Consider the following 26,300-nt stretch of genomic DNA (forward strand, 5'->3'; position numbering starts at 1 on the left):
AAACTATTATATTATCAAATATTTCAACTCGTTCTCATTGGAATTTCTTGAAATACATTTGGAGAATTTAAAAGTTCAATGATGTTATGTAACACATTCCAGTATTTCTCATGTGCATTGCAGTAAAATGATAGTTTACCTATAATAAAAAAAGCTGCAATAATTATGCAATTCACATTTTGTAGTTATCATTCCACTTAGTAATAATATTTGCTCTTAACACCTATTTGATATTTTTCAGATCTTCCAAAGGTTTTGTGCACATGGTGGATTTGCAAAATGCTGTGCATTATGCATTAAAGCAAGAAGTTGGTATAGTAAATTATATATATGGCCAGAGGCTAGATGCATTAAAAGATTTCCTGTTTATACTTAAAGCTGTAAGTTATTATTTTAATATTGACATTTTTGAAAATACTGGGATGAAAAGGGGGGGGGGGGAGAGATCTAAGTAGCCAAGGTTCGTTGATTAAAATTCTACCTGATTTAAACCAGTTTAAATTAAGTGATTTTATTTTAGCTGAATTTTGTAAATCTAACAATTACTTTTATTCTTCTGAAGAAAATGCAACTTTTTATACCTTACTATGGCGATAAAAAGTAATTGTTTAATATATAATTTTACATTAAACATAAATGGTCATGAAAATACTCTGAAGTCTTGATTTTTAAAGCAGACCTTAAAAACAAAACTAAATTTTTGTAACATATTTATGAATCTTACCCTTAATGCAATATTAAGAGAAATTATCCTGATTTTACTGCATGGATATATTAATGTACAAAGTGAGAAGCAAAGGGATGTAAGTACTAAAATTAAAAGGAGATAACCCGTACAAATAGTAGCTAAACCTCTCCTCTGTTTTGGGGCAAGAGAGTACTAGTGGCTCTGGTTGGTGCTGCTATACAGCATGATTTTGAAAATACTTTTCAATGAGAGCCTACCTAGGACCGTAACTTTAATCGTTTTACTCAAAACTTGGAAATGTCCACTTACATCCCTTTGCTTCCCATTGCCTCAATTCAGATTGATCTAACACAGCTTTTCCTTATCTTCTCCCACTCCCCTTTTTTGTCCTTTTAAATCCTTGCCAGAACTTTTGATAAGTACCCCTCACTGCACCCCTATTTCACAAGTTTTTTTAGCATTTATTGCAGAATATTTTCTAAATTTGCTTCATTCAAAACTTTATAATCCTTTTGGAATTGATAATGCTAAAAAACTTTTTTATCTTTTCAAACATTTTAACAACAGCAAAACATGATTTTACATAATTCTCATTCATATTGCAGGTTATAATAGCCATTATATTTTATGTTTTTAATAATAGTACTTTTGATTTATTTAATACTAGTTGCCTTGTCCGGCTTTGCACGGTCTACCTCGAAAATAAAAGTTCTAAGTGATGCATGTTCAAAAATCAGGCTGCAATTAAAGGAAAAAAAATTTAAATTTCTCGTCCAAACGATCATTCGGAATGATGGAAAACGTCAAATAAAAAGTTCCCGAACAAATTAAATGCAACTTTCCTGATTATCTTCTGCTGGTGGTACAAAAAAAAAAAAAAAAAAAAAAAAAAAAAAAAGATTAATCACCAAATAATAATCAAAAAAGAAATTTTTACCTCAAAACAAAAACAAAATTTTATTTCCTCGTAGTTGAAGAAAAAAGAAGTGGCAACCTTCTGAAACTTTATTTACGCTAATTTAAAATAAGATTGCGCAAACGATAATTTTCCGATTTTAAATTTCTGTTCCATTAGGCTTAGTAGTGCTTTTTAATTTTTTCCCAGTGATTTTACAGCCTTTTTTTTTTTTTTTGAAATTCAAAGGAAATGAAGGAATTCTATGGGTGTTTTTTGCGGGCTTTCAAATTTGATCTGAATTAAAGAAATTGGATAATTATTTCGGGTAGAAAGAGCCAATTAATGCCATTTTTGTGTCCTAAAATTAAAATTCGACCGGTTCTTTTTTTTTCTTTTTTTTGGCGTTTGAAAACCCCCCTACGTTCCTTCTCTGGGGCCCAAGTACCTCCCTGCCAAATTTGGTCAAGATCCGACGTGAACTGGATTGTGTCCAACCGGTTGTATAGGGAACATGCACATATATACACATATATTCTTTGTTTTATTTATGTAAATTATCAGGGTTTACACTAAAGAAACCTTCATGGAGTGATTTTCACATTTTAAGTGAGACTTTAGTGGAACTGCCTACAAATGGATTTTTGATACGTGAACACGCTTCATTTGTGTTTTATTGTTATGAAGTAGCTCAATATAAAAGATTGATGTACCGTAAAACTGGAATCATATCCAAAGCATACAAATATCCAAACCCAATAGACAAGGGATGCAGTTATCCAGTATCTGATAAAATCACTATTTAATATGTCATGCTTCTGTGCTTCATCGTTCTTCTCTAATGCCTTAAGGATTTGTTTTTCTTAAGTAAAATATTTTCAACTTTGACATTTTAAATAAAGATATTTGATTATGATAAAAGTTTCAGTTATTAATATTGAAGTGAGCATGTAATTTTATTCAATGGGTAAACTAAAACATATAAAGCTTTTTAAATAGAAAAAAAAAGTAAAGTGTATTTAGGATTAATAATTTAATAATCATGTAGTATCATGAATTCATAGTATCATGAATCTTCATAATATTGTATTAAATCATCAAAGTCTATTTCTAAAAACACAAATTGAAATATTTTTATAAATATTTTGTTATTATTTTTCAAAGATACAGGGAAAAGAGCCCACAGATCTTGCAACTGATTATTAATATAAATTAAAAGTATTAAATTAAAAAACTTTCCCCAGAAGCATTATAATTTTTTTAGAGAGTTGATGAATTTGATTTTTGTTTTGTATTGAAGTTTTTAGCTATTTTGAAAAAACTGATTATATTTTTTGTCTTGTAAAAATAGTATTTCCCAGGAACTGATCAGATGAGAACTTATCTTTCAAAACTGCACAAATCAGTAGAAAATAAAAAAAACATGACTGGCGAGGAATTCACTTCTGAAATGGAACAAATACAGGTAAATATTGTTTATTCACACAGTTATCTTTTCTTATTCAATTGAATGGCGATTCATTGATAAATTAAACTTTAAGTATGGTTTAATTTAGAAAAAAAAGTTTCATTTTGTTTTGTGGTATTAAATTTTATCATTGGAAAATCAGCATGAGTTCCATTCACTGTTTCAAACGTTTTTAGTTGCATCGTTATTGGAAAAAAAAATAGCAAAGTTGTATGAAAAAGGCCTTCATTAAATCCTTCCTATAAATCGGCAAAGTGATGCTAGTTTCAACATATTTTATTGCGTCTCAAATGTATCCTATTCTGTTGAGGTGAATAGGACTTAGGGCAGATCCTGCTGCTGGGGTGCCAATCTGTGCCACTGCCATGGCTGGAGGGAGACCCTTCAGGTTCGCCAAGTTTGTTATGTTAATGTTATGATACGCACGTTTAATTTTGAAAAGTTATTCAAAAACCAAAAAGATAACAATTCTAGGCCGTGGAAGTGGAAGCATCGCAGCCGCACATAACCTCAGATCAACGACTGCCTTGAATGCCAAAGAACAAAATTTAAAAGACTTACCCCGTGTGGCATGTGTGTAGACGATAGGAAAAACACATTGATTACTGCATGTTCTTTATTTCATGTTAAACTTCAGAGCAGACAAGATGACAGGACTTTTGCATGGTGATCACCAGAAAAAAATATTATTCACTTGATAAAAAAACGCAAATGCGCGAAACACATACTTAAAAGAGTTCAAAAAAAAAAACGTGGAGCTGGAGTTTGCAAAGTTCGTTAAAGATCAGAAAATGGGGAGTTCATTCGGATGGTTGTGAAACTATGAAATTAAAATGGGCGCAGGACGTGCGATTGAAGATGGTGGGGTGTAATTCAGGGATGGAACATAATCAAGGATGTCAGTTGCAGGTCACGCCATGTTGAAAAAAATGGAGCACAAGTTGGTAATCTCCATGGTGACAATGTTGAGATCATCACACAATTAAAAATGGATCGGGGTAATTGCGGCTCCGTATCATCACCACCAACTATGTAGATCATCCAAAAAAGGACATTAATGAAGGGCACGATTCCGGTACATTCTGCGTGCTGCCATCGGACGCCATCATACACGCAGGTGATGCATTTCCTGTGCAACCGTCACTAGTTGCACTGAAGCTTAATTATCTTGGTTAAATACAGTTATAAATAAAAATAAAAGAATTTTCACCTCATTTTGAGGTCTTCAAACACCAGGCGGAGAGCCACGGCTGTCAACGAACGCTGTGCACGTATCCTTCTTTTTCGTCATTATTGGAGAGAAATTTAACCACGAAAAGCACGTCGTATCGGACTGCGAGCAGCAAGCAGAGTGAAGTGAGGTGGAAAAAATGAATCGGCGAATGAGCGATCAGATCTGGGTACGCGGCAATGCGCGGGAACCAATGAGTGCGTTTGGCGCCCAAACAATGAAGGAAAGGGGACGCTACACCATTTTAATGGCCGACAAGAAGATGAAAAAAATCGGATCAACGACTGAAAAATTGTCAAAAAGCTAGACGATGGGAAAAGTGAATAAGTCACATATTTGATATCATGAAGTGCACGAAATTTAAAGGGGAACGCGGGGAAAACGTGGAATGCACAAGAAAATAAAAAAAAACTAAATGGGGAAAACAAACGATTAAAATGACCCAAAACATGGGGGAAAAAAAATAAATGGGGAAAAAAATGTGATATGCATTATCACAGTTAAAGCTGAAGCAAAGTTGATTTATGTTTTGTATTCTAAAATTTACACAGTGCCTCATTGAACATATGTGCTAAGCACCTATGATATATCATATATGTTTTTTTTTAAATTCAATTGATGCATTTATTAAGGACAAGAACTTGATTGGTGAGAGTTGACTGAACTTCCCTTTCTAAATGTCCATATTTTATATGTTAGAATGTTGCAGTACTTATGGAGGCTGGACTGCTGGAGTTGACAGCTTCAGATTCTTGTTGAACATACTGCATTCTTTGCAGAGAAACACTTGCACCCAAATCATTAAGACTTTCATTGAGTCAGGCACGGATCTACAGTTGGCCACTCCTCACCCCACCCCCCACCACTAAATGTTCAAATATTGCCTAAACTGCATTTTGGCCTCATGTATTTCAATAATTTGCCCCCAGACCCCCTATTTGAGATGGCTGTGCTTACGTGCATATAACCAGAACACCTACAGTGTAGAGAATGCAGTTGTCTGTAGATGTATGAGAACGAGAGAGTGTATGGAGGAGAAGGTGCTTAAAGAAGCCTTAATCAACAGTCTACATGAGAAATTGTGTCATGTTTTTATGCTATGTGTTTTAAACTGAGCTATAGTATTAACATCTCCCTTTCCTAAATTAAATTTTTGAAATCAACTACCCTTGTGCCTACAACATATTATCTCTTACTTTTGAACTGGAACACGAAACTGCTGTAGTGTATTGAAAATGGTCAAATTGATGGCCACAGTCTCTTTGATCTAGAATTTCTGATTAAGTTTACCTAATTGTGTGGCATATCTGGAAAACTAAATGCCTTGAGTCTGTTTCTTATGACAGTAACATGACTGTGTTTAATGCTTGTTGAGAGAATTTCAGCACTTGGGAAAAACTACATGTGTGGAAAAGGAAAACTACTGATGACAGAAGTAAAGGTTATGTTGTGATAATATGAGGCAGTCAGTGGAAATCGTTTCACTTGTTAGCATTTAACACAGAGAACTTATCAACTGTGTCTCATGGAAAAGAACTAACTTGAATGAATAATTAATTTACCCAGGGATTTAAAATGGCACATGCATGGCTAATCTTATTTATTGTTGTTTATATTGTGTATTTTGGACATCACTTTATTGCATTTTACACTTCAGGCAAAAGTCAGCCTAGAGATCAAGGGCGCCCATATGAGAGGGTAAGTGGGGGCTTGAGCTACCGCCTAGAAATTAGAACTTCCTTGCTTTTGGTACTTTTTTCCTTGCAAAAATGTAAAAACATTTCTTCTCCAGTCATTAATGAATAAGTTATTAAAAATATCAAATTTTAATGACTCTAATCTGTTCTGAAATCGGTTTCCACGGGGAAAATATCCGGCTAAACCATGGGAAAAATATCTGAGACCCCCCTTACAATTTTGCATGTGGGCACCCTTGCTAGAGATGGAAAAAGTTGGAAAAAAAAGTGGAAATTTTAAGGGGAAAGTTTTTCCGATTTTTCCAGGAGAAAACCCCCTTTTTTTCCACCATCTCAAAATTTCCAGAAATTCTTCATCTCTAAGTTAGCTACAAACAATCAAGCATGCATGCTACATCATTAGCATCAATCAGCATAGCAGAGAACACAGATCAGATACAAGACCTTATTAGAGTCAAGTCCAGCCGACTGTAATTTGACCCATCTAACACTAAATATACAAGACTATGTAGTTTTTTATTTAAATAGTGCTCTAAGTATAAGTAAATGAAATGTAAAATGGTCACATATATATATATATATATATATATATATATATATATATATATATATATATATATATATATATATATATATATATATTTTATTTATTTATTTATTTATTTTTTTTTTTTTTTGAGAAAAATGTTTTGTGAAATATGATTTATCAGTGTTGTAAGTGTTATTACTAGTTTTCAAACAATGATCAAAACTTGTGTCTGTTGTTGGTGACTTAATGTCTATTCAAAAAAAAAAAAAAAAATGAAATAAGTCTTCTGGAAAATTATTTTATAAAAGCTTGAGATCATTACTTTTATTATTGGTATCTAGGGTTCAACAAAAAAAAGGATTCTTTTAATCCTGATTGCCTAAGAAATAAATTGTGCCAATAAAAATTTTTTACCAAGGCAAGACGGCAAATTTTATAAATAATAACAATGAAGTTGAATTTTTGTCTTTTGTCACACATATTTGCATTGTTGTAAGTGCCCTTTTTTATTAAACTGAGACAACTTGACTAGATAGATTTTCTAATTGAGGACAAATTGTGTAGTTTATACGAAGTAGACTACCAAAGTACTTGCAGTCAAATTTATGAAATTTCAAAATTTGAATTTGCACGTTAGCAGGGGTAGAAGTTGTCCTAACATTTTAAACTTTGTCCTAAAATTCGTAAAATTTCGAGTTTTGTCCTAAAATTCCTAGAATTTTATTATTTATTCCCTATGTATGCAGAAAAATAAAATTCAACCTAAAAATGAAATTTTTCACGATGATAAGTCTATATTTTAGGATAAAATAAACTTTGTAGACCAGCGGTTCCCAACCCATGGGCCGCGACCCACAAGTGGACCGGGAACAGCCTGATACTAGGCCTTGGTCGAGAATCTGAAACATCAAGATAGATTTTGGGGTCTTTATTCCCGTTTTTGTGAAAATTCACTTATTAGATGTACCGTCGCTCTCACTCAAGAGCTCTCCCTGGCCCATAGCCAATAAGGAACTTTAGGATTAAGATTTTTCACATTTCTTAGGAACTTTCCCCTATAATTGAAAATGAAATCTATTGAATCAGAAACTCCTCTAAAGAAAATTGTCAAAGAAACTAGAATTAGTTTCAAACTTCAAGTGAAAAATGCTTCTCCTTTGTTGAATTGGCATGACTAACCAGTGAATTGAGACATTTGAGGGGCTTTTTGACAATCTACCTATTTGAATGAGACTTTTCGTTGCTGTTTAAAAAAATGTAGAAATGCATTAAATGTTGCGATTTATTTGAGACTAAAACTGTCCTTATCAATCCAGATATCAACTCCCTTGTAGAGGATGAAACAGCGTCGAAAATCCCATGCAACTTTGATAACTTTTACATTATATATGAGCAGATAATCCTCCCCCCCCAGAAAGTACATTCTTGTTGTACAAGTAAAATATAGTTGTTAGTGGGCCTCAATGATGTTTTCTACAAAACTGGTGGGCCGCACAGCTAAAAATGTTGGGAACCGCTGTTGTAGACCCTAAGAAATTTTCTCTAAAAAAGAGACGAGAAAAACCTATGCTGCTGATGCTTTTTTTTTTCTAGAGAAAGAGAGGGGAGCATACAGTTAACCAAAACACATAATCAATATAAAGCTGTTTTTTTCAGCTATACTTTGTAAAAAATATATAAAAAATTAAATAACAAAAATAATAAATACAGCTGTGAGGCAAATTTTGCAGAAAAAGAGTTAGGTGAAGGGAATATGATCTGATGATTTTGATTTTTATCCCCTTTGAAAAGAAATGAAAAATATGTGGGGGGACATCAGGAGGAGGGGGGTATTCCCTCCTTCTCTCAAAAATGGGGGGGGGAGGGATGAAAGAATAGCTAATTGAAATAAAATAAATACAATGTGTTGAGATAGAACCCAAATATAAACACTTGTTCAAAAAATTTATTTAGAGCAAAATTTAAATGATTTGTCCCCAGGTGGGAAAAACATTAATACAAAGAGTCAGTTTGTTTTGTGTTCCTGTTCAGTGAAGTTGGATTATTTCTTGCACATATAATTTGTAACTTTAGTCACTATGTTTTAGTCACTTTGTTTTATTAAAATGCCACAGAAAACGAAATTCCCTTCAATTCCCTTCGTTGTGGTTGGAAGTAGCAGAGAGAAATGAATGCAACATCAGCTCATTGTGTCGTGCAGAGAAGGATGAGTTTAAAGCATTTTGTTCTATTTATACATTATCTTTCCTATATTGATAAATTCGAAGATTTTTACAGGTATTGTCTTATGCTGATATGGCAAGACATGAGATTGACAAGTAGCTTGAAAAATCAAGCTATATTTTTAATTCCTTGTTCTTCGTCTTCTACTGAAATCAAATTTATTATGATGAAGCAATCTGGAGCTTTTGTTTGAAATTCACTCCAAAATAAAATTTCGAAAGCAGAGATTCTTACTTTTAGTTGCCACAAGAAAATTAATAGTTTGCATCTTTAAATGGTTTATCTCCAATTTATAGGGATATTTTTGATGATTCTGAGATAGCAAAAAGTATCAAATTATCTGATAAAAGTAACATAATAAATTTTGAACTTGCACCTTACTTGAAATCCCTCCTTATTAAGGATATTTTTTCATCATTCTTTGTAATTCTCTTTGATGAAACAACAACAAGGCAAGTAAAGAAACAATTGGACATACATTTATCCTACTGGTATGTGGTCTTTACTTATACAAATACAAACACAAAAGTGACGACCAGCAACAGGCTCTGGGCCCAGCTAGACTGGTCCTAGTCAATTTACAATCCCCAGTGAAGATCAATGGCCCTCTTAAAACTATCTACTCCCTTGCTCATTATCACCTCTTCCGGTAAACTGTTCCAAGGTTCCACTACCCTGCTAAAATAATAATTTTTCCTAACATCCATATTAGCCTGAGATTTAACTAGCTTAAAACAATGACCCCTTGTCCTGTTTTCAGTGCTAAACTTCAGCCCCGTAACATCTTTCATTTTAATAAATTTAAACAACTGAATCATGTCCCCTCGGTCTCTTCTTTGTTCAAGACTGTACATTTTTAGCCTTCGAAGCCTGGAATCATAGTCTAAGTGAGAAAGTCCATTTATTAGCCTTGTAGCTCGCCTTTGAACCCTTTCCAATACATTAATGTCTTTCTTAAGATAAGGAGACCAAAACTGAACAGCATACTCCAAATGAGGTCTTACCAAACTTCTATATAAAAGCAGAAGAACTTCTTTAGATTTGTTTGAAATAGATCTATTGATAAACCCAAGCATCTTATTGGCCTTGTTACTAGCAATGCTGCACTGTTGGCTAAACTTTAAATCCTGACTTATTAAGACCCCCAGATCAGTAACTTTGCCTGCCTGACTAATGACTGAACCTTGCAAATAATAACTTGTACACTTATTTCCATTAGGGCTCGACCGATGGCATTTTTTGGCCGATGGGCCGATGCCGATTGTTGGCCGATTGTTCAAAGATGGCCGATTGTTTCCGTCAAATGGCCGATTGCCGATGGCCGATGGCCGATGCCGTTGGCCGATGGCAAAAAAAAAAGTAAAAAAAAAAAAAAATTGAATTCTGATATTTTTAATTATGTTTTTCGCAATCACCAGTTGCGACAGGACCCTACTCATTGGAGTTATTGTTTCTAGAAACTGCTCCTGTCCCCCAAACCTGCCATTCTCCTGGGCGGTTACGTGTGTATAGTTGTGTGTGTGTGTGTGTAGGCGCGCATGCATGTAAAGGCTTATGTGTGCGTTGACCTGTGCATGCACGTAGGCGTGTGTGTTTCTCTGCGTGTGTAAGTTCTTGTGCATGTGTAGACTTGTGTGTGCATAGACTTGTGTATGCACATAAGCGTGTGTGTGTGTGTGTATATGAGCGTGTGTAGGACATGGACACCACCGACCAGGAGAAGCGGATTTCGGGGGACATTGCTCAGGATCGGAGGAGTCGCGCTTGCGGAGGACGGTGGGCGGGAGTGCTGCAGAGTCGGGGGGAGGGAATAAAATCAGCGTAACGTCAAGGACAGTCAAATGAGAACAATAAGCAATCGTGATTGCTCAAAAAAAAATCTAACAGAAATAAATTTATAAGTTTGTCAGGGATTTAAAGGATCATTGTGTCAGGCTAGGACTAGGTCGGCACGACATACGTGACCTAGAAGGTGTGTACGTGACAGGGCGAAGGGGCTACGAGACCCAAAAACTGCATACGTGCGTCCCCTAGCCCTCCGTGTCCTAGCCTGACCGAAGGTCAGGCACCCCCTATAAATAGAACCCACCGGAGAGAAGGGGGAGAAGGGGGACCGAAGAGAGAACGACACAGTTGCGGTCGCGGAGGCTGCCGGTTTTTCTACGGGACCAAGCGAGGTCCGAACTGAACTTTAGGAGCGGGAGAGTTGCGCCCGTGATCCTGAAAGAGAACTGTAGAGATGGGAGAGATTGTGCCCGTCGTAAAGGTGGACTGTTACGAACGGGAGAGTAGTGCCCGGGTCCCCAAGGTGGATTTAGAAAAACCGTGAAAGACTGAGCACCGTATATGGTATCAACGTGTACATATGTGAATAGTTGTTGTGTACATAGATATAACTAAATAAATCGATATTTAACCCAGAATCTGTGTGCCGGGGAACCTAACTCATTGATTCAATTCTTCTTACTTCCTTTCTACGAATAATGAATTGTAATCACAAAAAAAAAAAAAAAATCAGATTTCGACCTAAATTTCTATTTTATGAGTACATTCATATGTACCTAAAAAAATATTACCCTGAATTGTTCACATTACCGAAGTAGATATATCAACAAAATGGTCATCTTAAACGACTATGTACTTCTGCCAACGTTCGTATAACTTTTAGAAGGACTCCTGGAAGAAATTTATCGCAACCTCCTGTAAGGCCTCTAGCGCTGCTGCTTTAATTTCATCGTGGGGAAGAAGGCGACTTTCATGTTGAGGATGCACGGTTCGATTGGTCAATACTCTGATATGACAAACAAATAACATAACGTTTCGTCAAACTTAGCTCCGTGTGTCTTTTACCTGTTCCCAGCAAAAAAAAAAAAAAAAAAATCAATGACGCCGCTTTCTTCTGCATCACAGAACTTAGCAAAAATGGCTCCCAGGAGTGTTTCCAAAAGTTATATGAACACTGACAGAAGAAGTACATACTCCCTCAAGGTGACCTTTTGAAGGTGGATGTGCTTCGGTAATGTGAACTATTCTGGGTAAGATATTATACAGCTTGTCCTCCGAACTTTTGGATCGTAATACGTACAATCTGTATAGGGTGTAGTTATGCTTCTCCTTTTTTGACTGCTGTACGATGGAAAACAAAGAACAAGAGAGAAAAAAAAAGAAGAAAAACAAAGAGACTGTTTGATAACCAATTGATTTGTTTTTTTTTTTTTTTTTTTTAATTGAACATATATATTGAACACTAAGATTTCATTAGTATTGTAATAATGTATGGATTTAAGTACATTAAACATAGTTAAAAAACATTAAATTATGTTGTTTAATCATTCAAAAAAAATTAAGAATAAAACTATGAAACCGTCAACAAATTACACAATTAAAGTGGAAAGATTGCACGCAGACTTTTTTTAGTCATCAAATTAAACAAAAAAGGTAACAGATAAATTACAATGTTAAATCATAATAGGAATATTTTTATACTTATTTAAAATTTATGAATAGAAAAGTTTGCATTTTTTATAAAAGCAAAACAGTGACATAAATTATGCGAAAAAAAGAAATAGTCATGAAAAGAGCGAGGTTCTTAAAACGCAGCTACAATAAACAAACTCAATATTTACACCAAGTTAATAACTGAATACATATACTACTTGATCTGATGTTTGCACACGTAATATTGAACAAATTGATTGTTTAATCTTTCATGAAGCACTACAAACAAGTTCAAATTAAACTTTTCAAAATAACAATAATTTTCTGAAATTTAAAAAATTGCATAATAGAAAATCCTTGAAACTTTTCTATAACATATTATTAAAAATATGATGAAAACGAAAATAACTCATTCATTGATTTTATATAAATACATAAAAATAGTTACTTACAACAGAAAAAAAATCGATCGCTATTATTGATGCAAAGAAGATGGCGCATTACGAAATATAGGTAAAACAAGTTTAAGAAATACGCAAAATGACATTTCTCGACCAAAATAAATAATCGCTAATTATTTAAGAAATACTTGAAACGACGAGGGTGGGTTAGGAGGGTCACCCTCTGATTTTGGAGTAACTCACAACATTAAACTTCGGTCACAAGTTCGGCCTCATTTTTTTAGTACAGAAACGCTACCACCAACGCTTCGAGAGATTCTGAATCTACTTCAGCACTATTGAAGAAAAAATTCAAAACTCCCTTTGACTTCCGAATTACGTCACCATTCAAAGCGTCTTTAATCAATTTCTTACATTAATGCTCTAAATTCTTCCTAAACAATAGATAAAGCTTGAAAAAAATATCTCTAATTTTATGAATAGTGTTAGTTTTAAGCAACTAAGAAGTACAACTAGAGTTTAATTTCAGCAATTGAGGGAGCGGGATGAGGGGCACGCAAGCGTTCTCGGAAATACAAAAAATAGTCGTAAAAAATAGAGTTCAAAACAATCATAAACATTGAGCTGAAAAACCCTTTTAAAACTTGCACCCGAGTTTGTTTTGACATGCAGTGGCGAATTTTAAACATAGCAAATGTTGCAATTGCGCGAGAAGCCCCATAACCATAGGAGCACCGTAAGAGTTACAAAAACGCTTATGATAAATGTTTCACAACTTCTGTGATAGAGAAATAGGGCCTCAAAATGCATTTCGACGGGCCCCAAACTTTTAATTCAGCCGAAGCGATACAGAAAAGAATGCATTACAGTGATTCATATTACAAATATCGAAAAATTAAAAATTACCGTCGGTTCAACGGGAATCTAACAAAATGAAACAGAATCGGTTTCGCCATCTCAAATTTTTTTTCCATAATCTCCAATTCGGCAATATATCACCAAATGATCGTCAGTCTGAGACGCTATATTAGTTTTCCATTGAAATAAGTAATAAATAGCCACAAAAGATGAGTAAATAGGCTTTTTAGAACACCCGATCGAAAACAAAAAAGGGAAGTGCACAACTGGTACGTACGCACACCCCACATGCAAAATTTTAGCCTTCTACAGCTTACCATTTTTGGGTTATGACTTATGAGAGATACACACGTACATCCAACCGCAAAAAACAACGCAATAATTAACTTGTTTGGTACCTGAATGCAGTATTAAAAACTCTTTGAGGTGTGACTAAATAAGAAATTCATATTGAAATTTAAGTAAACAACTTTATATGAAAACAACAACTCCCTTTACTTTGTATTAAAAAGTAAAACAACAAAGGTCCTTTTTTTTTCAAAAACATCGGCCAATTCCATCGGCTTTTCGATGTATTTTAAGGCCGATGGGCCGATGTTTCCTGCAAGTTAGCATCGGCAGCCGATGCCGATGCCGATGGCAAAATTGTTGAACCATCGGCGCCGATGCATCGGCCAAGCCGATGCATCGGTCGAGTCCTAATTTCCATGCCCTAAATGTAGCACTTGACATTTCCCAACATTAACAGCCATACTCCATTTATCGGCCCACTCCGTAATATGATCTAGATCCTCTTGCAGCTGTTTTGCTTGTTCTTCATTTTCTACAGTCCCCATAACTTTGACATCATCAGCAAAACAATTCATGTTCCCAGAAATATTTTTGTGAATATCGTTCATAAAAACAATCAACAAAACAGGCTTTAACACTGATCCTTGAGGAACCCCGCTTAAAACCTCACTCCAATTAGAATAATTTCCCCTTACAACTACCCTTTGTTTCCTTCCGGTCAGCCAGTTTTTTACCCAAATGAAAGTTTTCCCTCGTATTCCTATATCAGCTAATTTGCTAAGTAGAGCAACATGTGGTACCTTATCGAAAGCTTTTTGAAAATCAATGTAAACAACATCTACAGGCTTCTTATTGTCCAAAGCCATGGTAACTTTGTCATAGAAATGTAATAAATTAGTTGCACAAGATTTAACTTTCCTGAAACCGTACTGAAAACTAGTCAATAGATTATTATTCTAGAAATTTTACTATCTTAATTTTTATCAATGTTTCAAAAAATTTGCAAACCACCGAAGTTAGACTCACAGGTCTATAATTTCCCGCACTCCCTTTAGACCCTTTCTTGAAGAGCGGTGTAATGTTAGCCAGCTTCCAGTCCTCTGGCACTGTCCCCGAGTTATAAGAAGCATTGAAAATGTTTACGATTACATCTGCTAATTCCTCCACACATTCAACTAAAATTTTTGGATAAATATTATCAGGTCCCGGAGCCTTAGTCTCTTTAATTTTTTTCAAATGAAGTAAAACATCATCCCTGGAAAATAAAGTCCTCAAGCTGTACTATAGCTTGTGTCTTGTTGGCGTCAACTGTTGAGATACAGTTATCGTTAAAAACAATCGAAATTAAGAACATTAGCAATATCACTATCGTCCTGAATTAAAATTCCGTGCTCATCAACCAGTGGCACAATATGACTATTTCAAACTTTCCCCGAATTAGCGTATGCAAAAAGCTTCTTGGGATTCCTGTTTATGTTATCTGCTAGTCTTTGCTCCAACTCTCTTTTCTGAATCCATACCAAATACTTAAATTTATGCCTTGCCTTACAATATTGGAGCCTATCTGCACTGTGACCAGTTTCTCTAAACCTATGAAAAGCAGCTTGTTTGTAATTTAGAGCATCTTTAGTTTCCCTGGAGAACCACATTGGCCAAATTTTAGTGTTGACACCCTTTCTCCTAAAAGAAACATGATCCCCAACCATTTTCGTTAGCTTTTCCTTAAACTCTGCCCATTAAGATTCACATCGCTATTGTCCCATCCAGAAGAAAAAACTGCTTTCAAACTCTGCCTAAGTGCCACAAAATCGGTATTTCTGAAATTGGGCACAAACCTTCTCTACTTTGTGCGTATCAAATTTAATCCCAAACTTAATACTGTTGTGGTCATTGTCTCCAATGTGTTCGCCTACACATAACCCCTGAACAGAACCTTCCATATCACTGAAAACTAGATCCAAAATCACGTCCTGTCGAGTACCCTGAGTTACAATTTGATCTAAAAAACATTCACCAATTACTTTCAAAAATTCCTCTTCTCTGCTATTACTATGGTAAAAATTATTCCAATCAATTCCTGGAAAATTAAAATCTCCCATTATAGTGACTGACCCCTTGCTTGAATTGTCACTAATAATACTAAACATCTGTTCATCTTGACCCTGGCTTAAGTTGGGTGGCCTATAAATGTTCCCTAAACATAGATTATTGCCCTTATTGTTCATCAACTCCAGCCAAATTATATCAATCTCATTAGGTTTATCATTAATTACCAATTCATTGCAAGTTAAAGTGTCTCTGACATAAAATAAAACCCCACCACTTCTTTTACCTACTCTATCTTGTCTAAACAAATTTTACCCAGCAATAGATAATAAATCATCATTACTTTCGGTAGCCCATATTTCGGTAACTCCAATAATATCCAACCTCTCGTCTATTGTTATGCTTTTCAATTCTTCCATCTTGTTCCTAATACTATGAGCATTTGTATAAAAAACCTTAAGTAAGCCCATCTTACCTTTATTTAATGCTGTAAGATTATTTCAATCCCAACTGTTAAAATCTTTTATCTTACTAGCCACCCTATTTCCGTTTCTACTAAAATCCCAATAGTTAGTACCCATTCGAATTCTGCTCCTTAAAGCATGCTCCCCATTCAACTTAGTTTTTTGATTCTGAATCCTCTAAAACCAAACCACTAACCATTTTGACCCCCGTAGAGCTCAGATGCAGGCCATCCCTAGCAATCCAATCGCATTTACATTTACTCCACACATCAATAAACCTGATCCTACGCTTAACGCAAATTTCCTTGAGTACCAGGTTCATGCACCTAGCCCGTTGGTTTAACCAACTTCTACTACATAATGTGTGACTGGGTTGAAGGGTAAAAAATTGAATGCATTTATTGTAGTTTTCAAAATTGAATTTGAAATGTTTTGTCATTCACTACAAAAATCAAGCTTATAAATTGCATTAAAGTTTAAAAAAAATTGCTTTTTGTTGTCCTAAAATTTTCTCAAAATTGTGTCCTAAAATTTTTGAAATCACCACTTTGACCCCTGCATTAGTTTCTTATGAATTTAGATAATCATTTGATGTACTGTAAATTCATTGTGATGATGAAAATAAATATTTAAATGTTTTTCTTTAAATAGACTTAAGTAACATGTAATATTACTTGTATGTTCTTTGAAATAGGATGATCTTGCCTACCTACCTAAAATGGAAGAATATGTGTTTTGTAAAGGAAGCAATCCAAAATATCGTGGCTATCCATGCTCCCTCTGGACTTTATTTCACACTCTTACTGTTCAAGCTTTTAGTGCTTATGAATACTCCACTCGTAAGTTTTTCTTAAATTCCATTCAATTAGTTGACATTTTCTTTAATTTTACCTTTAAAATATGACTGACATTTTAGTTTAAGCATTCATTTTTATAAATTGTAAAAACATTTTCCTTTTTTTCAGAAACTACATATAGTACAAAGCATGGGCGCCCTTATGCAAAGTCGCAAGGGGGGGGGGGGGCTCAAATATTTTCCCTGTGGTTTAGCTGGATGTTTTCCACTTGGAAACTGATTTCAGGACAGATTAGAGTCATTAAAATTTGCATTTTTAATAACTTATTCATTAACCCGTTCGGGACGAACGACGCACGTTTGCGTCAGAGGTGGTTGCTCGTCCCATCCGAATCACACGTATTATTTGCATTCAGGCATGTGCTACTCAAGAATCCGAGTGACGCCAGTGTGCAGCCCGCACACTGGCATCGCTCGGATTTCGGAACGAAATGTTTACTATCAGATGGCGTTACTTATCCATGTCCCGACCAGATGAGTAGTCTAGAACATTAGAATTTCTCTCTCTCTGACGTCAGAATGGGGTCCGTCTAGTGTCTGTGATTTATTGGATTTTGTGAAAAACAATATAAACATGTGCTAGCAAATGAAAAAAGAAACGCATACTCATTTTGAAATGTATGTTTCTATTTTCGATTCCACTTATAATGGGATTTCATGAGAGATATTCTAGAAAGGGGTTTTACTTTTAGATTCATTTGTGTAGCCATGGTGAACACATCTTTACGAGGAGGAAATATCTAAATTTATGACTGATCCATCTATGGATCTTTCAGACGACATTGAAACAACTATAAATTATTTTTATTTTAGTCCTTCATACAGTAGATACTTTCTAAAATTATATGCTGAAAAAGAAGGCAAAAAATTTAGACGGAGATGTGTCGTTTGCTCGAAGCAAAATAAACTTAACACTACCTATGAGTGTAAAATGCACAATGCCCATTGCTCAGTGCTTTGAAATTTTTCAGGAGGCTTTAAAATATGAATTGTTACAATATTCTTCAAGTATTTCACAAAAATTAAGCGGAAATATTTTTCCAGTTTTGTGCAAAATATATTGTCTAATTTTAATAATCTCAGTTACAGTAAAAAACAATATATTTTGTATTTTTTTATTGTTCATTAAATTTTTTTGTTATGATTGAAATTATGACATACGTATTTTATCATATATTAAAAAATGGTTTTGTTTCGACGCGAAGTGTACATTTTATTCATTGTTATGTAATGCATACTTTCCGAAACTGCGAATTAGGCTTAGCGGGAGAAATTCCCCAGGTCTGTACGCACAGGCCGCATGTAACACCTGCTGTCATGAGGGAGTGCTGACTTCAGCGAGTTGCCTTCTCGAACGGGTTAATGGCTGGAGAAGAAATGTTTTTACATTTTTGCAAAGAAAAAGTACTAAAAGCAAAGAAGTTTTAGTTTCAAGGGGGGGGGGGCTCGAGCCCCCCCTTTGGGGTTTGAGCCCCAAGAGCCCCTTTTATGGGCGCCCTTGGTACAAAGCAATGTTATTGAATCATAAATTTGCAACTGACTTTACTATTACAGTGGGTTTAATGCTGTGTCTAAGGTGCATACCTAATCTTGAAAACCTTGACAGCCCTTGAATTTTCATATTATTTCAATGCCTTTAAAGACCTGGAAAATTTAGATAATGTGCAAAAGCACCTGGGAAGTCTTTTATTTTTGTATTCCTACGGGCCAAGCACGTGATGTGATTTATGAAAAATGTGTGATGTAGAAAAAGAGGGAGGTTTTACTAAAAGTGGAAAAAATATAACAAGAGGTAAAAGAAAGTGTCCTGACAAAACTGGATCTACTTCATTTACAGAGGTTTAACTATTTCCTTCAGTATGATTTTCGATTAAATATGCAGATTTAAAATTATTTTGAATTTGATGTTTTTGTATCTTTTAAAAACCATGTTCACTGGAAGGAATGAAATAATCACACTTGCTTTACGAGAATGTTTTACTCCGGAAAATAAATATTAATTTGTGTATAACTATGTTTTCAGCTGTATTTTTTATGTTTTGTCTTAGCACATAAAGCTGAAATTTCCCATCAACTTTTTTTTACAGGAGTATTGCAGTTGATTTTAGTTTTAAATGTACAGTTCGCTCTCTGTTTAATGACGCTCTATTTAACGATTTTCTCTATTTAACGACGACTTTTCACGGTCCCAGATGGTCCACTGTAGTGTTAAAAGCATTCTATTTAAGGACACTTTCTACTTAAGGACGATTTTTTGTGGTTCATTGAAAGTCGTTAAACAGAGAGCCAACTGTATATTTCTGACTTGTAATGTAACTTGTGTTTAATTTAGTTCCATTTATTTCATCCTTACCACAGCCTTGATTTTTGTTGTCATGAGTCCTGGAAAGTCCTTGAAAGGGCTGTTTTTACTATGCAAATAGGGTACACATCCTGTGTGTCAAATGTTAGTAACCATCTCACGTTAACCATAGTTAACTGTAAACAAAATCAAAAAATAAGTTCATTGAATTAGTGACAAAATGTATGCCTGTTCATCTCTTTCCTTTTTTCAACATAAACGTTTTTTACTTCTTTTAATGTATAATGCATTTATACAACAGCCAGAAATTGTAAGTTGTAATGTCTGGATGCTCTGACAATCTGTTTAGTATTTGTTTGCGCTTCTGCCTTAACTCTGGTAACTTGTAGCTTTTTTCTGGTAGCTTTTATCTTTAGGTTTCGAGGTAAAGTGGCACCTTATTTGCCAACCTCTTGTTAGTGTGCTGAAAATGTGTTCGCTACCAGTGTAAAGATTTACTCAACTGCTTTATGAGGTTGTTTGCCTTCTGCTATGTTATGACTATTCCATACTGACAAGCATTAACAAGGGGTAAACTAATGGGCTCTATATGCGAAATTTTAAGAGGGAGCTCAGATATTTTCTCCATGGTTTAGCTGGATATTTTCCACATGGAAACCAATTTCAGTACAGATTAGAGTTATTAAAATTTGACATTTTTAATAGCTTATTCTTTAATGACTGTAGAAGAAATGTTTTTACATTTTTGTAAGGAAAAAATACTAAAAGCAAGGAAATTCTAATTTCTAAGAGGAAGGAGTGGGGGCTTGAGCCCCTACTTTCCCCCCTCCCATATGGGCTCCAATGGGTAAACTGCAGCCCCTGGATGTTATGACAAGTTGTTGGATTTTTGCTCGACTTTCATCAAAGCAGAAACTTTTGAGTGCAATTAATCTTGATTGCACCATCTAACATCCTGATGCTTACAACTTCATGTTTTAATAAAGGATTGTCTTATAATCACAAGAAACATGTGAAATATTGTTAGTTTGTGATTCAATGCTGGTTTTTCTTCTTTATTATTTATGCAATATTTTACTTATTAAAGTTTTTGTTTTTGTTTTGATTGAAAATATAATATAGTTTATTGAATTTATTTTGTCTTTAATACAGATGTTAAAGAAAATGAGCCTGACATTCTCCAGACCATACGAAAGTATGTAAAATATTTTTTTACGTGTGAAGATTGTTCTAAACATTTTCAAGAAATGGCTGCAAACTCCGAAAAAGTAGTCAAAAATCCAAGAGATGCCGTACTTTGGTTATGGGAAGCTCACAATAGAGTGAATAAGAGACTTGCTGGTGACCTCACAGAAGATCCAAGCCATCCGAAAGTCCAGTTTCCAACACCAGAGATGTGTCCGAAATGTCGCATTGAAGATTCAGAGTTTATGGAAAAAATTCAATGGGATGAAGGATCTGTGTTGAGGTTCTTGCAGCACTTCTACAACAGAGAGAAAATTTTGTCCTCTGTGAAGAATCAAGATTCATCAATGGCTTTTAAAGATTCCAACTCTGATAACTCTGCCATGGTAATTTCAGTTCAAAATGTTTCTATTTTAGAAAAGTGGAATTTTCAGTGGTTTACTAATACTGACATCAGTTTATGTGTTTCCCTTTATTTTGTTTCTGCCCTTTTGTTGGTAATAATTTTTTTGTTATTTCGGCAGCGGAGGAAAAGGAAAAGAATTCAAACAGCAAAATACATTCATTTATATCCTTAAATTATTTTATAAATTTATGAAAACCAAGTTGTGCCAATTCAATATACGAAAAACATAATATATTTTTCTAATGTGTGAATACTTAATTCAGGGAAAAATACTTAACCAAATACTTAGTTTTAGATTCTCTTAATAATTTTTTTGGAGAGGTTCATTTTAATTGCTCTACATAAAGTGTTTAAAATTCTCAGAGTTTATTAATTACATTTTTCTAGAGTTCTTTCCTTAACAATCAGCGAAAAATTGTCTGTTCATTTAGATGCTTTTTGCTAGCTTGAACTAATTTGACAAAGGAAAAAATATATATATAGAAGGAAATATGTAGTCATACTAAACTTTTTTTTTTTTTTTGAAAGAAGTACTTAACTATAATTAGCATCGTTATTTTTAAATTCAGATTATGATTATTTTCTGTTTTAAATTTTATACTACTTTTCTTTTTGGTTGATAGATGTGTTTGCTCTAAAAATCAATTACAGTAGTGATTGCTTCTTTTTGTATATGTTATGGCTTTTTTTTTTTTTTTCATTATGCTATTTTCATTAATAAGTGTGAATAATGAATTCTAAGAACATTTATCAAACAAAGAAATGGTATTTGCGCTTTGAAAAATAAAAGATAAAAGAAAATGCATTTTTTTAATAATATTATTCTGTTAATAAAAATTGGATTTAAAACTTATCCAGTTTTATATGATTGTAACCATTGCCAAAGCAAAAAGAGTGGTTGAGGTTAACCACTCAGAGCCCTTGGTTTCTTTCTACATTATTGCCTGTCCAAATATGGTATTTTACGTACATATGTTGACATTATGACACCTTTCCCTTCCTGGCTGTGCTAGTAATTGTAACTTTTATATATTAAAAAAAAAATGTGATATTATCTTGCATTTTAAAAGCATTTTCCCCCAAGAATTGGAGCTATGCAAAAAAAAAGGTCACTTTTCCCTCAAAGATCTCTTTCCTGACCCTGAAGTCAAGGTTTTTATAACATTGAAAGACATGTTTCACACTGAAAAGAAAACACAAATCAAAACCAGTTTTGGAGCAGAGAAAATAAATTATTTAAAGATAAATTTTTCAACTTAGCTGTATTTATAATGTTTTTAAATAATTTCTTTTTATTTGTCAGTCGAGGCTTTTTGAACATTTCTGAACATTCCAAGCTATGACCTTTTGAGTTGTGCCTCTATTCTTGGCATGCAAGAAACACAACTTTTATTGAAAATTTGTATTAAAAACAGCATTTGTTTTTCCCTGCAGTTTGTAAAAGGGCAATAAGTGCTATTCTTTAAAATATAGCTCTTTTAACGAAGGTCGTTCATGCTTTATTTAATTTACATAACTTATAAACACATACATCCATGCATATACAGGGTGTCTACCCTAAAAGTGGACCAACAGCTAATCCCTAAACCAGTAGAGGTAAGCATATAGTTTCATTTTGAAAAAATCTTTAAATTGCGTAAGGACTCGAAATTCATGAAATTTTTGTCAAAAAATTTTTTTAAAAAAAGGAATGATATTTAGTAAAACATTCCGGACACAGCAAGTGAGCTCTTAAGGGCACGTATGAGAATTGACAAAGTGTGTTAATAGGTTTAAGTTTATTTTGGTTCTTGTTATCAGGGGGCAATATTAACGGTTGAAAAGATTAATCTTGTGGCATTTATAAGCTCAAAGTCTATTTATTTTTAAAAGGCGCGGGTATGTGTGTGTGTGGGGGGGGGTATCGAAGTGGTTTGTCGTTTTGTTTTAAGAACCTCCAATTTCCATTCCCTGAACATCATTAAATAAATGGACTTTTTTTTAAATTCAAATCTAATAATATTTTTTAAACAATTATATTCTTTAAGATAAATAAATACCTTTGTGCTGAATAGTAAAGTCAGACCAAACAACGTAAGTAGAAGCACAAATTTGTAAATTACAGCAGACACGTGTTTTGGCGTTACAGGGATACTGTCCTGTTTAATACTGTAATTTCCCCATTCCCCCCCCCCCCCCTTTTTTTTCCCCACTCATTTTTATTTATCTTCCTTTGTTTATTTTTACCCTTTTTGTCTTGATTGACACCCCCCCCCCCCCCCAAATTTTCTTCTATTTATCTTTATTTTTCCTTTTTTCGAATATTTTTTGTTTCTGTTTATTTTATTTCATGGTTTTCCATTCTGCTTTTCCTTTCTTGCGGTTCACGGTTACTGACAATTTCTTTTCCTTTTGTTGAAGCTTCGGCTTAATCCTTGTCCAATTGAATTCTTTCTTTCTGGGTCGTACCTAAGAGAAAGCTCCTAGCCTTTGCTTGCATTCCTATTGGTTCCTGATCGGTTTATAACTTTGTCATTGGTGTTTGGCTAATCCGCTGTTTTTATCTTTTAAGCTGCATGCTTATCTGCTCTTGGCTTTTGTCGGATGTCTTTTCATCCATAAGCTCATTATTTTTTGCATTGAAAAAGGCGTTCCCTGTAACGCTGAAACACGTGTCTGCTGTAATTTACAAATTTGTGCTTCTACTTACGTTGTTTGGTCTGACTTTAATTATATTCTTTCTCTTTTTTTTTTTTTTTTTGTTTCAAAAAATATTTTTGTGTAATGTCGTTATTTTTTAGGCAATCATAAGTTGCTTATTATACTCATTGGACCAAATTTGATGTTGCTCTGATTTTTCAGATTGCCATGACGATGACGATGGTTGTATTTTATATTTATTCAGGGATAAAAATTGTCATTGTCGTAGTTACAAATCATCTGTGGTTTTATTTTATTCATATTTTTTTCAAGGCTTAATTCAGGCAGACTTTAGATTTAAAGAAAAAAAAAAGAAAAAAGGTTTCTGTGTGTAAAATTATGTTTTTCAGAAAAAAACACCTAATATAGATGAACTGAAACAGGAAAACTTCATCTTCATACAAAATTTTGTGATTACTAGTTCTTATCATTTAAGATTGATCAGAAATAAAAATACATGACGGTGTACACTATAAATAATCTTTATGATAAGTGTACTGGTGGATATCAGCCATAAAATCTTTATTACCGTATCCTAATTGCTACTTCTTTTTTACGGATACACGTCATATTACCTATTTTAGAAAATTAAGTCAAAATTTTATGACGCGTGCAAATTTCTTAGTCATTTCTATTCCATTCCATTTGTGGAAACAAGAAAAAAACCCAACGAATAGGTTTTCACAATTCGTGATTGTGAAAAACATAATTTAAATTCAAGATAATTTAAATTAATTTTTTTTTCAACATCTTGAATTCAAATTATGTTTCTCGCAACCACAAATTGCTAAAGGACCTTACTTGTTGAGTTTCTTGTTTCTATAAATGGAATGGAAGTTAGAAAAAAAATTTGCACCCATCAATTAATTTATGAAACACGGCAAGCAATCAAGTTTTTCAAAAAAAATAATGAAAATAAAACTAACGAGAATATTTAAGTTTAAGAGCACCTATAAAGTCTAGCATTGTTTACGAAAAAGAATTTATGTTGTAACGAAAGATTCAAGCCACTGCTTACGTCATGTGCACAACTTTTTTTTTTCTTTCTTGGCCAGAAACTTCCATTGCAACCATTAAATGAAATGCGAAAAAAGAAAAAAATATTTTTTTTAGTATTCTAAAATTATTGTCTGCCCACTGAAATACCAGAACAGAAGTTCTAAATAATTCAAACTTTTACGTTTTCCCCTTTCTTTAAAAAAAATAAAATAAATAAAAATTTGAATTCAAATTATGTGTTTCGCAATCACGAGTTGCGATAGAACCCTACTCATTGGAGTTATTATTTCTAGAAACAGATCCTGTCCCCCCAAGCCTGCCCCTCCTCTTGGGCAGTTACGTGTGTATAGTTGTGTTTCCGTGTGTGTGCAGTGGTATGCGTGTGTGCATGTGTGGGCTTGTGTGTATGTGTAGATCTGTGTGTATGCACGTAGGCATGTGTGTATGTGTGCAAAGGTGCATGTTTATGTGTGTGATGTTATGAGTGTACGTTTGTGTAGAACATAGACACCACCGCCAAGGAAAAGCGGATTCCGAGGGTCAATGCTTAGGACTAGAAGAGCGGCCGCGCATGCAGAGACCGGTGGGCGGTGGTGCTGCAGAGGCCCCTGGTTCAAACTGAAAAAGGAACCAAACACCAAAGACGGTCAAATGAAAACAGTAAGCAATCGTGATTGCTCAAAAACTTTTTTTTTCCTGCATCAGAACACAGTAACTATAAATAGAATGATAACCTTTTACATTAATTTGAGATTCAACACCTTTTTTAACCAACTTCAAAAAGGAGGCGGTTATCAGTTCATACGGTATGTATGTTTTTTTTTTGTTTGTCCACTCATAGCGTCTCACCTAGTGAACCGATTTTGATGATTCTTTTTTTAATGGATAGGGGATGGCTCTGTAGGTCCCATTACTTTGTTTGACCATATTTGTTCTTTAGAAAAAAAGTTATGGGCAAAAAACAGTACATTTTATTCAATTTCCCTATTAAATGATTAAAATGATATTGTAGCGAAGTTCGCACTTTTCATCCGTGGATAACGGTGGCTCAGTGGTAGAATTCTCGCCTCCCAACCGAGCGACCCGGGTTCAAATCCCGACTAGGACACAGTGAATTTCATTAAAATTTCGTTTCTACTGTTTCCTGTATTTTCTCGAATCCACTATAATATTAAAATCTGTTTGCGTCTGTCTGTCTGTCTGTCTGTCTGAAGATCTATCTTCTCGAGAACTGCTGTGAATCGAGAGTCGAACGAGATACCGATCAATTCGAAATTTTCCAAAGAAAACAATTGGACCAATCTCGTAATTGTAAGACTTTAATTAGCGGAGATATTAATTAAAACGTTAATGAATGTAACGTTATTCAGGAGTTTTTATTTCTTTCCTGTTGCCATTTTGTATATGGGTAGGCAAATAATATTCTAAAAATAGTTTTAAAAGAGATTTTTTTGGCCGCTGTCCAAATCTTAAAACAACGTTTCCGTGTAGAATTTCATTTTAAATTAGTTTAAAATTGGTTGCTCTATTCGGACATAGCCTTTATTTTATCGTCTGTTCTTTTTTTATTTTTTTTTCATTCAACGTTCTTAACAAACGCACGCCGTAGTGTAGAAAATGCTAATAAGCCTAGTAATTTTTGTT

The 26,300-nt window shown here is 34.1% G+C and overlaps 1 protein-coding gene across 1 annotated transcript in view; it reads left to right on the forward strand.

Annotated features, from left to right (window-relative positions):
* Positions 1-26,300, forward strand: part of LOC129230423 (sulfhydryl oxidase 1-like) — a 103,027-nt gene that overhangs the window by 58,548 nt on the left and 18,179 nt on the right. The window contains exons 7-10 of the mRNA XM_054864825.1: positions 242-380; positions 2,935-3,048; positions 16,924-17,068; positions 20,540-20,958. Coding sequence (XP_054720800.1) covers positions 242-380; positions 2,935-3,048; positions 16,924-17,068; positions 20,540-20,958 — 817 coding nt within the window. The remainder of the gene's footprint in view (positions 1-241; positions 381-2,934; positions 3,049-16,923; positions 17,069-20,539; positions 20,959-26,300) is intronic.

Source organism: Uloborus diversus, chromosome 1 (assembly GCF_026930045.1).
Source record: "Uloborus diversus isolate 005 chromosome 1, Udiv.v.3.1, whole genome shotgun sequence".
Classification (NCBI taxonomy): domain Eukaryota; kingdom Metazoa; phylum Arthropoda; class Arachnida; order Araneae; family Uloboridae; genus Uloborus; species Uloborus diversus.